Source organism: Periplaneta americana, chromosome 16, assembly GCF_040183065.1.
Source record: "Periplaneta americana isolate PAMFEO1 chromosome 16, P.americana_PAMFEO1_priV1, whole genome shotgun sequence".
Lineage (NCBI taxonomy): Eukaryota > Metazoa > Arthropoda > Insecta > Blattodea > Blattidae > Periplaneta > Periplaneta americana.
Genome location: NC_091132.1, coordinates 167,121,947 through 167,139,506, shown reverse-complemented (window position 1 = coordinate 167,139,506; position 17,560 = coordinate 167,121,947). Strand labels below are relative to the sequence as shown.

The following is a 17,560-nucleotide window of genomic DNA, read 5'->3' as shown; positions in this document are numbered from 1 at the left end:
GTCATGGTATCGTAACCCACGATTCTATTTACTTGTTTGATGTAACCTGTCAGCGGACATTTCCGAATGCTCCCGAACGAGAGTGAAATCAAAATACTGCATTAAGTGAGAAAAATAATGAACACGAACCTGAAATTTGCATAGTTAAATAGAGATGTAATGCAACAAATGTACTTCATAATAAGGTTCAGTTAGAAACATTATCTTGGGTAATTTTGTAGACTAATGGAGGTCATGCTGAATGGTTCCAGCCAATGAGAAAGAGACAATCCAATGTCTCGCCTCTTATGCCATCTATGAGAGAGATGTAGAAGGTTTTTTTCTACGCGTGGTTTGCAAAGGAAAGTGTCCTCTAAGTCGTTCGTTGACGAATCGTTGGAATCGCAGAGTAGGAAGAATCGTGAACTCGTTGACGATTCAAAAGAATAGTTTGAATCGCAGACTGAGAAGAATCGTGAACGAATCGTTAGAATCAATTCGTAATGTATGATTGAATCGTTGGAATCGACTTCTGAAAAAGAATCGTGTTGCCCAACTCTATATATAACAGGTTAGCTCGTAACTATCCACCAATGGGAAGTAGCGCGGGAAAACGTCATCAGTATGCTGCGTTTGAATCTGTAATATGCACAGACAAATAGCCACGCGGAACACATTCATGAATTAACGCCTTTCTACTTTCATAATTCCAGTTTGTATCCTACTTTATTACTTATTAAATATACAAAATTTCAAAAGAAAATAAATAAGTACGGTAGCGATATTTAGAATCGTAGTGTATGAAACGTAATTAATTATAAAATATTGTCATTTATAACGTCTATAGTTACCTCAGCAATAAACACACAGAGTTAAAAAAGAAAACAATTATTTTGGCAATATTTTTTTTAAATAAATGTTTTACCTTAAAATGAAGTCAGGCACCAGCTGGGTCAGTAGAAGACAGATGTAGGATATTATACTGCTATTTTCAATCACTCGGTACATAGCACAATAATCAGTTGCTAAATTTGTAGTCTGTTGTAAAGTCTTGAATTCAGTACACCAACACAAACAGCACTTCAGATAAAGTTTCAATCCATAGACACAATGAAATAAACACCTCAAATCTAACAAAAAAAAACTGAAGTGTACAGTTTCCAATTCATGTAACTAGTTTTTTTTAATTTTTTTTGTTAGTCGTCTTTCATGGTCGCTGTCTGTTTTTCTTTTCCGTGATAGAACATTTTCTTCTTGCACTTTATTAAGGTATTTTAGTCTTATAAATACCCTTTGCCGGCAGAAGCTTGCAACTAATACCCGAGGAATATCTGGTAGCTCTCTGCAAATAATGTCAGTTGTAGTTTTTACAATACCTTTCCCTAATTTAAAACTATCCCCATGAATTTTCTGAAAGATTACTTCCATTGCATTAACATTCTTAATCCAGGATGCAGACGGTTCAATTAGGCCACCGAAAGATAAACTTCTAATCCAGGATGGCATACTATAAGAATGTATGTTTTTTTCAATTTTGAAAGTGTGGGTGCCTAGTTCGGGAAATTCTCGTTGGTTCTTCTTTGCAATGTAACCAGCGATGTATGCCAGTCCGTCTCCCTCTGATATTTGTTTAATTGTTGGCTCATCTTGTATGTGTTTTCTTTGTCGCATTTGGAAGAAGCAGTCGAAGAAGTAGGAAGCTGTTCTGCACATTCGTTGTCTTCAGTTGAAAGGTTTTTCATGAAGTATAAGTTCCTTTATTCTCGCCTGTTTCATAACACTTGACATTACATACTCACTTTCATCTTTCACACAGTTGCTCAAAGTATTTTGATTACTTTGAACAATCCCAGGATTTCTTCCCAGCAATATCATTCTCAACCTATTCAAACTATTTAAGGGCGAAGGGTGATCATGGAGTCCTACCCTTGTTCTTATTTGGGAGAAAAGATTCTCTAAGCAGTCTTGGTTAAGTCTGTGTGTAAGGATGTAGGATATGTCATATTTAGATGTCATACTAGTGTACAGGCTGCGCAATGAATTCGATGATATTATAAAACCTTTCTGGAATAACTGTATACATTTTTTAGACGTACACTTCATTCCTGAGACAACTTTAATTTCTTCATCTAGAATTTCATTTTGAGACTGTAGACTTTTGCCATAAGGCTTGGCTGTTTGTAAAAGGGTGCCTGGATTATACGAATTCATTAAATCAAACCAATAACTTACTAACCGAATAAAGTTAGCTACATTTCTTACTAACTCTGGATTATCTCCTGGCAAATATCGACTGAGCGCTGTAGCTACTGTATTAGAAAAGAGTTGAGTGGCTAATGAAACATTTTGCCTCTGTGTTTTTTCACAGTTCAGGTGAGTCGGAGTGAGTTTGTGGCAAGAATTGATTTCTGACTTTGTATTTTCAATTAAATGATACACGGGCTCCTTTGTGATCAACGTCCCATCTTCAAGACAAAAGCCAGTGTCAATAAACCAGTTTCTCATTAATTTAATTAAATGAGGAGCATCGGCGAAGAAGTATATACCGAGCTCCTTCCACAGTCCCATATTTCCTCCCCCACAGTCCGACACACATGCTACTACATCATACTGAATGTCATCAAGTGTTGGTCTAGTTAATTTTTCATCAAATCCAACATATACTGGCTGCTTCCAGTTGCCTAAAAGCCCTCTCGCCATTACTACTTCCATGTACTTGTGCGGGCCTAATATCTCGTCTTCTTTAGGGTCGTGTTCATACATAGTCGCAACTTTCATTTCGTCGAAAGAGAGGACGGTGGCTCTTTCTCTTTTGTCCCTATTCTGTCCACTAACGCCCATGAAATAGATTACATTCTTGAGTAATCCATTTCTCAGATTGATATTAGTTGCCCATCGCTTAAGTGTTGATATGCCTGGCAAAGGGTATTTAAGTATCTCTCTCATATATTTATATGCACGAATACTGAAATATCTTAAGGTAAATGCCCGAGCTATTTCATCATCTGTCCATCTTGTCTTACTTTTTTTCTTTGTAATTATATCTAATTGATTCTTTGTTAAAAAGCCCTCCAATGTCTCCTGAAATTTACCATCGAAATCCGATTTGTATTGATTGATTAAGGCATTTAATTCAGAATTGTTACGTTCAAGATCATTTATTCGTCTTTCCAAATCTGTTATGGTCTCTTTGAACGCCTTATTTTCCTCAAGCAATTTATTGTATTTTCCAAGAAGATTATTATATTTATCAGAATTTTCATACTTTTGTTCATCGTTGTTTAATTGGCTATGATCAAGATCATCATTGCAATGGCTCGATTGTAAATCTCATCTACGATTTCTTTAGTTTGTTTTCTTTTTAATCTTTCAGCCCGAGGAGTATTTTCAAGAATCGTCATTTGTGGTAGTAAATTTATGGAAGGGATAGCGCTTTTCTTTAGTTTTTTTAGCAGGGAATTTGTCAATTTCGCTTTAATGGTATCATCAAAATCGTCATTAGTAAAATGTTTACTGCAAACCCTTTTATTTTCAGGATTGAATATATCTTTACGGTAACATTTTTGCACCCACAATTTCCTTATTTCTTTTTCTTTAGGGAAAGTAAAGAAAGATATTTTTTCGCCTTGCTTTTTTGCCTGTTCTGAATTGCTCGTGCAAACTGCAACACTACAAATTGTCCCAGTCATTGTAAAAACCTGAAATAAGAACAAAGGAAGAAAGAGTGTAAGATACTGAGAATAGCTTAGTATCATCTGAACCCCAGATTATAAATTTATATCACTCACCTATGTCACAATTACACATCACTTTCACTATTCAGTAAATAAACTTCACACTGTAAAATATTAAACTCGCACAATAAGTATCACAACGATCACAACACTGCCTCCTGCATCAGTTCAGCACGTGGAGAGGCTGCTGCGATTTCGCGGCATACTGATGACGTTTTAGATGATGCTGCCATCTAACGGGAAAAAAAGTTACGAGCCAACCTGTCTATGTACCGATCTTGAGTTAAGTAAGCATAATATACCCTCAGCTAACCTCGTCACATACTTTCGGCTTCATGTTACTTATCTATCATCTCATATAACCTATAGTGCCTACCCTGTAACGAAACGCAAATCAGACGTGAGGCCCATGTGTGATGTGGTGAGATATCGATGATGGGCCCAAGTCAATATAAGTTTATCTTGATTACAATTATCATTGTACTTTGATTATGTACATTACGTCAATATTTTACTATTACAGTTAGGCCTATCATATAACACGTTTTAGTTTGCGGTACTATAATATCAAACGGAGATATAGCCTAAGCTTATGTATCTAAATAGATATTATTCTACATCTTGATTGCACAACTTTGAACATTATATCACTGTATATGTTTTTTCTCGTGTTAAATATCACTGTACCTGGTTAACATCTTTCGGTCTGTTATTGACCTTCTGTAAGTTAATTGTATTATAGGTGTGATGTTACGCATAAATGAATACGAAATGCGACGAAAGAAGTTTCCTAAGAGGTTATGTAGGCCTATATACTAAGGCCGGGTGCACACAGAATCAGACGTGGCGCGACACGACACTTGGTTTGTTGGTACTTGTCTCCCACTGATTTCTTATGATGTGGTGCACGCAGAATCAGACGCGGGCAGACACGGAGAGACAACATCGAATGACTGCTTGAAGTTTGTTGCAAGGAGACTGTGCCCCTACAGTTTTGGCTGAGCAGAACGAGGAAACTGGGACGCCATTTTCTAGCCTAGGCCAGTTTTCCAAATCCACACAGCCAGCAAATCAGTTGTCGCGAGCAAACAGTTTTAAGCTGTCGCGAAGCGTTGTGAATCAAAACGTAGCTTTGCGTCGTGTCGCCTCTGATTCTGTGTGCACCTGGTCTAAGGATAAAGACACGCTCCCATTTAGCGGAATCGAAACGAAAAGTTTGCTATTGCTCATATCTAATGAAATCAAACCAAACATTACTTATCACACAAAAGTGGATAATTATGCACAAGATTTATTAATATTTGTTTGTTCATATTAAATTGTGATTTTTGTATAGCCACATATTTCAGCAATAGCTTTCAATAGGAAACAAATTAAGTCTCCCAGAATGCATGTGGTTCATTTTTTTTTTTTTTTTTTTTTTCACAAAGGCTTCACGAGAACTTAGAATCATACCCGAAACGAGAAATTCTGTCCCAGTAGTGGAATAAATATTCTGTGCATTCTAGGTCCTGTATTCTATTCTGTTGTGTTCGATTCGACGTGCCGCTTTCTGCTATCTTCCATTTAAATACGTTATGAAGGAAAATTCTGATTTGATTCCTCTAGTACACACCGTGGAGTAAAGGCTGGTACACAATAAACCGGGAATGAGAACCAGATTGAAAACGAGAAGCAGAGAACGTGAATGTGAAAATTTTTTATTCACAATAAACCCAGAACGTAGACGACTATGCATATCGATATGCATGTCAATAACGATATGTAAAGTCGATGTTACGCATTCTGATGTTATTTGTGTATAATTGACCAATGGCGTTCTCTCATGAGTACAAGGCAGCCAACATAAACACAGGTTAACCAACTTCAAAATTTCAATGGCACTGTAAATAAGCCCATGCTTCTTTATTATCACAACCTATTTTAATTCTACCATAACGTAAAATAATTAGAGAAGAAACGTTTGTAATAGAACAAAAATGAACACAACAGTAGTTGTCGAATTGAAGCATGAATATGTAGTGTGTAATACAACCAATACAGTAATAAAATATGATTCACTTACGATCGGTATTCAAAGATGCAGCTACTAAAAGCTACGTATTCTCCTTCATTTTCTCTTCTTTATACGAGACGCGCCGCTTATCGTAAACGTGAGGATTTTCCTCAACACTCAATATTAGAATCTCATCAAATAAAACTTGCTCCATGATGCACAGTACAGAACAAAATAATGCATAGGTTATGTCACGGTCTTCTTGCTACAAAATATACGACAATGACACAATGTTCATTACATGGCGCTCAGGGCGAAAATCCATTCCCCTCCAATGATAACCATTGTACGGCACTCTTACAATCTCCACTCCATGGTGTCCCGGGCGAGAGACCCCTCGAAGAAGAGCCGAACCAAACAGGAAAATACCAAAGTACATCAGCTTTTAAACAAACCACAAAACTAAACCTCGAACCCACGGTCTCAATATACATATATAATCGAGAATATCAAAACGTAACCTAGCGGTGAATATAAGAACCAAAACGGTGCCATCTATAAGAAAGAAACGGGAATTAAATAGTTTAAAAAGAAAACCACAAAGAATCAACAGGAAAGAAAAATCAATAAATGAGAAATAGGAAGAAAAACAAAGTGACGAATAAAAAAACATTCGTCTCAAGTACTATTACATGCTTTCTATTGCGTAGAGAATCATGGATCGAATAATATGGATGTATTTGTTCAGACGACTGGATCGCATCCTATGGCTGGCTCAGACATATTTAGCAATCAACATTAGTAAATTTATTTTTATAGAAACAATGCAGTAGTGGCAAAAAAACCGGACCGACCCTTGTAGCTGATTTCAGAGCCTTGTTCACTCCAGAGCTCGGTAGACTGGTAACTAAGACTTTCGTGGTTCGAATCCTGCCTGGGAAGGAAACTTTTTTTTGTTCCTTATTCAAATTTATTCCCAATACTTTTCGATTGCAGTGATATTTTACTTCTTAATTAACTTATTATTCTCAGGACATGAATTTTACCAGCCTATTTTGTAATTTTTTTCGGAAAGGGCTACGTCAGCAGTCGAAACTACAACAATTTCAATAGATTACTCGCTATGTTGTGAATTTGGGCGTGGCATGTGCGTTGGTTCATTTCAGGGACTTCGATTATTCTGTCGCTCCAGTTTTTCTTGCCACTATTGTACATTCCAGACATAATTTATTATTCGTCGTAATAACACCTGTACTAAACAAGTTTACATTTCTGTGTAACATTAGTTTTTACAAATTTAAGGTAAAAAATTTCATAGTAACTTGTAATTGTTTTTTCTGCACAGCTCAGTTTCTGTAAATCACTTTCAATTACTGAACTTTTCCTTTCAGTTGTGATGGATGAGATCAAGATGGAACCTGAAGTTGGTCCGTTGGACTTGGAACCACATGATAACAAATGCGAAATTAATTATAATATGACTTTATCAGAGGTAAGCTGAAAACACTTACTATGCACGTTGTACATGCTTCATTTATTGACTAAAATAGTGTCAGTAGTGAAACAGTGTTCCATTACTTAGATATTGATAAATAGATATCTGGGTCTATTATTGAAGTCCAAGTATTGATGCACATTACCATTTAATTGTACTCGAGACACAGGTTAAAGCTTAATTCAATTTGGCATCTTTCGAAGTTACTAAAATTCTGCTAGAGAAGGCAATAACCAAACAGGATAAATGTAGATTTGGAATAAGAACCAAGTTCAGGAATTAGCAAGGAAAAATTTAATTATTTTTTCATATGCTACAATAATGATGCTGTCGTATGTGTAAAAGGAAGAGTAATTCATTCAGGTCGATTTAATGTTCTTAATTATGTTAGGTGAATTTATTGAATTTGGTATTCCCAAGAAACTAGTTCGATTAATTAAAATGTGTCTCAGTGAAACGTACAGCAGAGTTTGTATAGGTCAGCTTCTGTCAGATGCGTTTCCAATTCATTCTGGGCTAAAGCAAGGAGATGCACTATCACCGTTACTTTTTAACTTTGCTCTAGAGTATGCCATTAGGAAAGTCCAGGATAACAGAGAGGGCTTGGAATTGAATGGGTTACATCAGCTGCTTGTCTATGCAGACGACGTGAATATGTTAGGAGAAAATCCACAATCAATTAGGGAAAACACGGGAATTTTTACTGGAAGCAAGTAAAGAGATAGGTTTGGAAGTAAATCCCGATAAGACAAAGTATATGATTATGTCTCGTGACCAGAATGTTGTACGAAATGGAAATATAAAAATTGGAAATTTATCTCTTGAAGAGGTGGAAAATTTCAAATACCTGAAAGCAACAGGAACAAATATAAATGATACTCGGGAGGAAATTAAACATAGAATAAATCAAGGAAATGCCTGTTGTTATTCGGTTGAGAAGCTCTTATTATCCAGTCTGCTGTCAAAAAATCTGAAAGTCAGAATTTATAAAACAGTTATATTACCAGTTGTTCTTTATGGTTGTGAAATTTGGACTCTCACTTTGAGAGAGGAACATAGGTTAAGGGTGTTTGAGAATAAGATGCTTAGGAAAATATTTGGGGCTAAAAGAGATGAAGTTACAGGAGAATGGAGAAAGTTACACAACACAGAACTGCACGGATTGTATTCTTCAACTGACATAATTAGGAATATTAAATCCAGACGTTTGAGATGGGCAGGGCATGTAGCACGTATGGGCGAATCCAGAAATGCATATAGAGTGTTAGTTGGAAGGCCGGAGGGAAAAAGACCTTTGGGAAGCCGAAACGTAGATGGGAGGATAATATTAAAATGGATTTGAGGGAGGTGGGTTATGATGATAGAGAATGGATTAATCTTGCTCAGGATAGGGACCAGTGGCGGGCTTATGTGAGGGCGGCAATGAAACTCTGGGTTCCTTAAAAGCCAGTAAGTAAGTAAGTAATATGTTAGGTGAAGAATAGACCTTCAATACGTGCAGTTATGTGTTGTGTAACTTTCTCCATTCTTCTGTAACTTCATCTCCTCTTACCTCCAAATATCTTCTTAGCACCTTATTCTCGAACATCACTAACCTCTCAAAGTGAGAGTCCATGTTTCATAACCATACAAAATACCCGATAATTTAACTGTTTTATAAATTGTAACTTTCAGTTTTCTTAAAGGAGACTAGGTGACTAAACCTTCTCAACTGAATAATAATACGCATTTCCCATATTTATTCTGCGTTAAATTTCCTCTCGAGTGCCATTTATATTTGTTACTCTTGCTCCAAGGTATTTGAATTTTCCACCTTTTCAAAGGATAAATTTCCAATTTCCAATTTTTATATTTGCATTTCGTACTACTGTTCGGATCGTGAGAGACAATCATATATTTTGTTTTTTCGGGATTTACTTCAAAATATGTCGCTATATGCTTCAAGTAAAATTGCCATGTTTTCCCTAATAGTTTGTTGATTTTCTCCTAACATATTCACATTATCAACATAAACAAACAGCTGATGTGAGGCGTTTAGTTGCAAAAGCAGATACATCACTAAAAATAACTTTTCAGTATGAAGGAAAAACATTTGCAAGGAACCAATGATTTGCAACCAATACTATGCTTTCATATTGCGTTTCCAGTTCACTGTGGGCTAAAACAAGGAGCTGCACTATCACCTTCACTTTTCAACTTTCCTCTTGAGTATGCCATTAGGAAAGTCCAGGATAACAGAGAGGGTTTGGAATTGAACGTGTTACATCAGCTGCTTGTCTATGCGGATGACGTGAATATGTTAGGAGAAAATCCACAAACGATTAGGGAAAACACGGGAATTTTACTTGAAGCAAGTAAAGAGATAGGTTTGGAAGTAAATCCCGAAAAGACAAAGTATATGATTATGTCTCGTGACCAGAATATTGTACGAAATGGAAATATAAAAATTGGAAATTTATCTCTTGAAGAGGTGGAAAAATTCAAATATCTGGGAGCAACAGGAACAAATATAAATGATACTCGGGAGGAAATTAAACATAGAATAAATATAGGAAATGCCTGTTGTTATTCGGTTGAGAACCTCTTATTATCCAGTCTGCTGTCAAAAAATCTGAAAGTCAGAATTTATAAAACAGTTATATTACCAGCTGTTCTTTATGGTTGTGAAATTTGGACTCTCACTTTGAGAGAGGAACATAGGTTAAGGGTGTTTGAGAATAAGGTGCTTAGGAAAATATTTGGGGCTAAGAGAGATGAAGTTACAGGAGAATGGAGAAAGTTACACAACACAGAACTGCACGCATTGTATTCTTCAACTGACATAATTAGAAATATTTAATCCAGACGTTTGAGATGGGCAGGGCATGTAGCACGTATGGGCGAATCCAGAAATGCATATAGAGTGTTAGTTGGAAGGCCGGAGGGAAAAAGACCTTTGGGAAGGCCGAAACGTAGATGGGAGGATAATATTAAAATGGATTTGAGGGAGGTGGGATATGATGATAGAGAATGGATTAATCTTGCTCAGGATAGGGTCCAATGGCGGGTTTATGTGAGGGCGGCAATGAACCTCCGGGTTCCTTAAAAGCCAGTAAGTAAGTACTATTCTTTCATCATACAAATCTGTTATGTATATGGCTTTGGAGTATAACAGTGCTATTGCAGTTGTATCATATAAAGATATGAAACGTGACATTAACTCATTTTCGAAAAAAAGGTGATTTATTTGATTTTGCAACTAACACATCTCATGTAACCCATTCAATTCCAAACCCTCTATGTTTTCCTGACCTTTCCTAATGGCAGATTCTAGGGCAAAGTTAAAACATAAAGGTGATTGTGCATCTCCTTGCTTTAGCCTATTGTGACTTGTGATAGTGTCAGACAGAATCTGGCCTATACGGACTTTGATGAACATTTCACTGAGATATATTTTAATTAATGGAACTAGTTTCTTGGAAGTACCAAATTCAATAAGAATGTTATAAAACTTCTCTCTTAACTGAGTTGTGTTACCGGATTTTGTCATGAGAAATAAGGAACACCTTTCATCTACATTGTGTTTCTTATAAAAGAAATCATTGAGTGTGTAAGAAGAGAATTGATTAATTCATAGTTTTCAGCCCAAATGCAGGTTTTTTACTGAAAACTCAGCATTCTTTAATCTTTCCTATTTTCTGCCTTCCTCTTAGTCTCTGGATATGATCCATATATATTTTAATATCGTCTGTCATCTGATATTTTCTTCTGCCATGAAATTTTCTCCCTTTCACCATTTCTTCCAGTGCATGCTTCAGTAGGCAGTTTCTTCTCAGTCAGTGACCCAATCATTGCATTACATATTAATTAATACAATTAATCTTATTGTGATTTATGTATTACATACTGTAATTATTTATTACGTCATATAGTTATATTGTGAACTTGCTTTTATTTGATATATTTCTATATTTACCATGTATTCCTCACTTGAATATGCTGTATTTAACTATTTATTTATGTAGCAAAATCTTCTTGTAAAATTCACTACAGTTTTCATCATTGTTAAATTATACAAAAAGTTAATTTCTTTATAATATTTGCAGTATTTTATTTTTTTTAACCATCCATTTTGTAGCCATTATTAAAAATAATCGCCGTAAATGGGAAAAGCTTAGGAAGATCTTTATTTCAGATACAAATTTTTCTGTTTTTGTGCACCAATTTAATCTATAAAATACACCAATTTTTCTGGTACTGTCACATATACTACTATGCCACCACCAACCACAATGCAAATGTGATGTAGGTACTGCACAGGATTGAAATTTGAAAAAGGAACATTTGGCGTCTGGTTCAAGACTTGCATCGTACACAGATTAAAACGATCTTAAACCCTATTGTTCTGGGTAAAACCGTACATCTGGCAACTCTATAACTGAGACTTATATCTTTTTGAAATGTATGAATAAATGATTTACATTGACATGTCGACCTGTTTGGCGAGTTGGAATAGCGCTGGCCTTCTATGCCCAAGGTTGCGGGTTCGATCCCGGGCCAGGTCGATGGCATTTAAGTGTGCTTAAATGCGACAGGCTCATGTCAGTAGATTTACTGGCATGTAAAAGAACTCCTGCGGGACAAAATTCCGGCACATCCGGTGACGCTGATATAACCTCTGCAGTTGCGAGCATCATTAAATAAAACATAACATTTTTTACATTGACCTTACAGCTTACTTCCATTGTTTCTCCAATACATGGTCAATACAAAAAAATGTTATTAATTAGGGATGTTATTATTTTGTGCTTTTATTGCATTTTTAGATTGTTTTGATGGAGAAGAAACATACAGACTGCCTCCGTGGTCTGTTGGTCAGCATGCTGGCTTCCAGATCAGGAGGTCCCGGGTAATTTTTCTTGAAGAAGAAAAATTCCCTGGGTGTCTAGATTCTGGAAATTTGTATGAATGTGAATGTGATTGTGAGTGTGCCGGGTTAATATTAATTAACCAATCATCACAAATATAAAAGAATACATCAGGACTATTGCTGGGCAGTAACCTAAACACACGTTTCAGCGTCACATTGTTGACAAGTAACTCCATCTGTTAGCACAACCATAAAGCATCTAATAGATGCTATAGAGTTACCAACAATGGGGGGGGGGGAGAAAAGGAACATAATACAGTGTTACATTTGAGATATATTGCATTATTCTTGTGAGGTTTATGAAAGACAAGCATGAGGTTATATATTTTCAGTATTTTGTTTGTTATAATTTATGATTTCACTTTGATACTGTCTTCACTAATAAAATGTCCTATTCGAAAAGACGCCTGCACACCTGTTATGGAATATAAATTACGTTCTTTTACACATATTGCAGTATGAAAATTATTTTCAGACGGGATCTCCTTGTCTGTTACCTATCATAGCCTTTGTCCCTTAAAGTAGGGTGACCAGACGTCCTGTTTTATCCAGACATGTCCTTCCTTTAGGCCTTTGTCCGGGGTCCAGGCAGATTTTTTAAAAATCAAGAAATATCCTCCTTTTCGTAACTTGTATGCCTGATATTTTGAAACTATATGATTTGATTCATTTTTTCAAGTAATTTACTTGTAGGTGGCAGCAGAATCTGCAGAATATACTCTTAGCCAACGATCATAACTCTCTTTGCTCCTCCTTGTTATGGTCGTTGCTCAAAGGTAGGTAGTAAATTGAGTTCAATCAAAGACGTTGTATAAAATACTATGTAAGGTGTTTGGGTTTGATTTGCACTGATAGAAATGAAGTTACAAACATTTGAACATCTGACTTTTTATTAATTACTCAATTTCATTCACGTAATATAAATTTTATATGCTGCAATTAGGTTAGGTTATGTGTGGGAGCAGGAAACGTCGATGGTGGGATAGCTATTTTTTCAAAAAATCGCTAGACGACCAATGTTAGCTGTGCCTTATTTTGAGCTTTACTCCTTGCTAAAGGAAAGTATTTTCCATAGCTCGACAAACGCTTTATGTATTTCTTGCTGTAGTGTGTTACGGGCTTAAATCTGTACCATAAATATTTTGTAATAAAATGGATATTTACGTAATTTAAAGTATAATATAGGGCTAAGCCTAAATCTAAGTACATATTTTATGTCCTCTTTTCGGGCAATGTCCACCTTTTTGAAGTTTCGTGTCCTTTTTTTATCGATATGAATCTGGTCACCCTACCTTAAACTCTCATTTCTATTCCGTCGTCAATTTTATTTTCTAATTTCTCACCTGTGTTGAAAGAATTACCCAGTGACTGCCATACAGAACCTGATTTATAGCTGTTACGTATAGTGTCAACTTGAAAGTAGCTAAATTAATTTATTCATAACACCTCCATGGTTTGTAGGAAGGGAATTTATCGCATCGGCAAGTGGTGAACATCAAAACTGAATGCGTCGACCCCAGTTATGATCTCACATCTGAGATAAAATTTGAAGACACTCCAGAGCCTGTTAACATTCGTATGGTGAAATGTGAAGTTGAAGACACTGCGGAACCTATAATGAAGTGTGAAGTTGATGTAAGTATTTAACTATCAATATGCCGATGTACCTAGAATCTGTTTTATGTTTAGTTTTTTAAGTATGTTATTTTACGAAGCTGTATAAACATTTAGGTTATTTAGCATCTGAATGAGATGAAGGTGATAATGCTGGTGAAATGAGTCCAGGGTCCAGTACTGATAGTTACCCAGCATTTGCTCATATTGAGTTGAGGGAAAATCCCGGAAAATACCTCAACCAGGTAACTAGCCCCAATTGGGATAGAACCCAGGCTACCTTGTTTTGCGGCCAGACACGCTGTTACTCCACACGTGTGGATTGTTTTATGTATATAAGAGCCGTTAACAATCTCAGAATACCACCAATTATTTACTCTTTTTGCATTATATAGAGTAAAATTGCGCAATCACATATTTCTGGTAAGCTAACGAAATTACAGTAAAATCCCTCGTATCCGGCACCCAAATAACTAGCAATACCAAAACAACAGCACTTTTGGCTAGATAAAAAGAAATAATCGTTCATGCTCTGAAAGAGCTGGATGAAGATGTGACAAATACCTTACTATGATAATACCAGACAGCTGTATATTAGTAGCATTGGCGTGAGTGCGAAATATCGCGGGCCTGACATCTAGCGGAATGGAATGGAATTACGTCCGCTTGTACAAATATTAACATACTGGGATTCGGATTATTGTTTAAAACGTGAGTTACTAATGTGGAATAATATATGAAACACTTAAGAAATGTTTATTAGTATTTAATGTAAAATTATTACTTTATATCAGAGCTGCATATTATGAGAATATTGCATACTTCATATTACTTTCTGTAATTATTAATTGTTACATATTTTTTCTTTGCTTTACTGAGATAAAATCAGTTCTGACATTAGGTATGAATTTACAATAATGCTTTATATACCCATTGCTGACAACTGCAAAAATAAAAATGGTGGTATTCTGAAGCTTGTAATAATATTATTAGTAAAGGCATGCTAAAACCTTAAAATTTCCAATATATTTTAACTTCTCTTCATTTATTAGGCCTAAATGAGAATATTGCATACTTCATATTACTTTCTGTAATTATTAATTGTTACATATTTTTTCTTTGCTTTAGTGAGACAAAATCAGTTCTGACATTAGGAATGAATTTACATTAATGCTTTACATACCCATTGCTGACAACTGCAAAAATAAAAATGGTAGTATTCTGAAGCTTGTAATAATATTATTAGTAAAGGCATGCTAAAACCTTAAAATTTCCAATATATTTTAACTTCTCTTCATTTATTAGGCCTAAATGTAAAGGCTAATTTTTATAGTTCTATCAACACAGAGACAACGGCATTAGGCCTAATAACGAATTTTGTTGACTCATGTTTCATGAACTGGCGGAAATCGAAAGTACGATTTGGAGCAATTTGTAATGCTGCATTTGTCACAATTATAAACAGCACACATACACCCTCACTTTTTAACACAGCACTAATTAATAAAACTATTAACTAGCCCAGCAATAATATGTTGTTGTTGTTGTTTTCTAATGCCTGGCATTTGACAATAAAGTCATTTGACCTCTTGCACTCCAATATTTTTCAAAGATATTATCATGGCCAGCCACTGAAGCACAGATTTTGAAGTGTTCCCAATCCATTTCTTGGTTTGAGTTGCACAATGGGCAGTTAGGGGACTGATATATCCCAATTCTATGTAGGTGTTTGGCCAAACAGTCATGGCCTGTTGCCAATCTAAATGCAGCTACAGACGATTTGCGTGGTAAATCGGGAATTAACTGCGGATTTTGATGCAGAGAGTTCCATTTTTTCCCTTGAGACTGTGTTATCAAATTTTGTTTGTTGAAGGCTAAGTATTAGATTTAATAAATCTCTTCACAGAGTAAAACGTAGATTTAGTAACAGATCCCAGCAACAATATACATTGCAGTTGATTACAGCTTCTTTCGTGAGTATCGCCAGGTAGGTAGCAACACGAGCGTCGTTCGCACGCAAAACTGCTAACTGTCCGGTATTATTAGTAAAGTATTTGGATGTGAATGGTTTTCATGGATCGCACGTGTTGCATATCGTGTTTACTCTTTACATTATTCACCCATGAAAAACATAGACAAAAGAAACCATTATGTCCCTGGGGTATATCGGGTAGCATCCGTAAACTGTCATTTGGACCTTGCAAACGATGCGCATAGATGATATCTTTAAATTTACCACTTGAATTCGCCTATTTTGAAGGGGTGTTGGACGAATCTAAATAAGAAAGTGTGAAATTCTCTATTCCTACAGCGCACAAAAATTTAATTCGAGTGATAGATAGTAGCATGGCTATTACCACTAAGCACTGCTGTTGCACAGTGGATTCCACGAAACGCAAATGAAATATTCTTACGCTCAAATCATCGAGCGTTACTTCGTCTTCATATTTGCAACGTAGGCTACACTACTATTCACGTCACGTGACTTACATGACCGCCATTTAAAGTTATCATAAGGTTACGAAAACTTTTTACGCTATTAGAATAATTATGAATTGATTAATGTGCATTACCCTATTCAGTACTAAAAATAAACATTGTACTTCTTTGAAAACTTTATTTTTAAATATCTATATGAAAATTACTAAATTTCTACATGGAAGAAATTGTTTGTGCAGTACATTGGGTCTTTACATAGGCTAACCTATAATAGTACATTATGCAACGAGCCTATAATAATGATAGTAATTATGAAGCGAGTATGGATGTTTATGAATCGAGTGCGAGTTTCATAATATTCATACGAGCTTCTTAATTACCATTATAGGCGAGTTTCATACGACTTTTTATGCTCGACCACATTTCTAACTTGAAATTATTCATTTTATTTATATCTAACTGACCTTGAGCAATACCTCATAAATTGTGAGATGTGCGCAGAGGCGAAAGTATTGATTTTTTCCGAGGAACAGATGTCCACATTGACCTTGGTAGCCCATAAGAACCTACAGAGTAAACTAAATATTAACTTTGATATAACATTGAAATTAAATTAGACATTGAAAAAGGAGATGACAAATTGAATTTATTTGAATGTTATTTACAATTAATGCTAATTATTATAGTAACAGGACATAACCTTCTGCGACAGTATTGGATTTCCAGCCTCCGTGACTTTTCGCTAATTCTCTTTCAATTGCATATCCGAGAATAATCGATACTTGCGGTACAAAGCTGACTTGTCATTGGCTGAACACCTGTAAGCTGACTTCACATTGGCTGAACACCTGTACTTTAATGAGTAGTTGTACTTTAATAACATGAATTAAAGGACTGCTACCAGGTGTATAATTACTACATTTCGGCATGGTCGAGCATAAACGTATTTTTCAATTATCTGACAAAATGAGTTATCCAGGACTGGTTTTGTCCCACAGTTGCAAGATTCGAGGAATTCTACTGTGTATCTAGAATCCATTGAAAAAGTTTGACCTATCAGTAGGCTTTCATTTCAACTTTATAATACCTACATGTTTTTTGCCATTGATGTAGAAATTACACTGCTAATCATTCAGCAAAGGCTTTAATGTCATATACAGGTTCGAACTTTTTTAAGAACTAAGTTTATACAAAAATAATAGTATAGTTTATTTTATAAAAGGGTTGTGTTATGTTATTACACACATATTTGGGAGAGTATTTCACACTTTTTAGTACCTCACGAGCTATCGACTCACAGTGTGTTTCTTCACAATCTATGTACCATATTCCATTTTTTTCTAATATCTTAAACCAATTATAAACTAACAGTTACACGTGTTTGTACGAACATT

The 17,560-nt window shown here is 35.5% G+C and overlaps 1 protein-coding gene across 2 annotated transcripts in view; it reads left to right on the top strand.

The window, feature by feature from the left end:
- The window catches only part of LOC138691817 (zinc finger protein 226-like), a 97,803-nt gene that overhangs the window by 65,193 nt on the left and 15,050 nt on the right, over nucleotides 1-17,560 (top strand). For both annotated transcript variants that reach the window (XM_069814287.1, XM_069814285.1), the window contains 2 exons: nucleotides 7,101-7,201; nucleotides 13,575-13,748. In XM_069814287.1, the coding sequence (XP_069670388.1) occupies nucleotides 7,101-7,113 (13 nt within the window). In that variant the 3' untranslated portion in view covers nucleotides 7,114-7,201; nucleotides 13,575-13,748. The remainder of the gene's footprint in view (nucleotides 1-7,100; nucleotides 7,202-13,574; nucleotides 13,749-17,560) is intronic.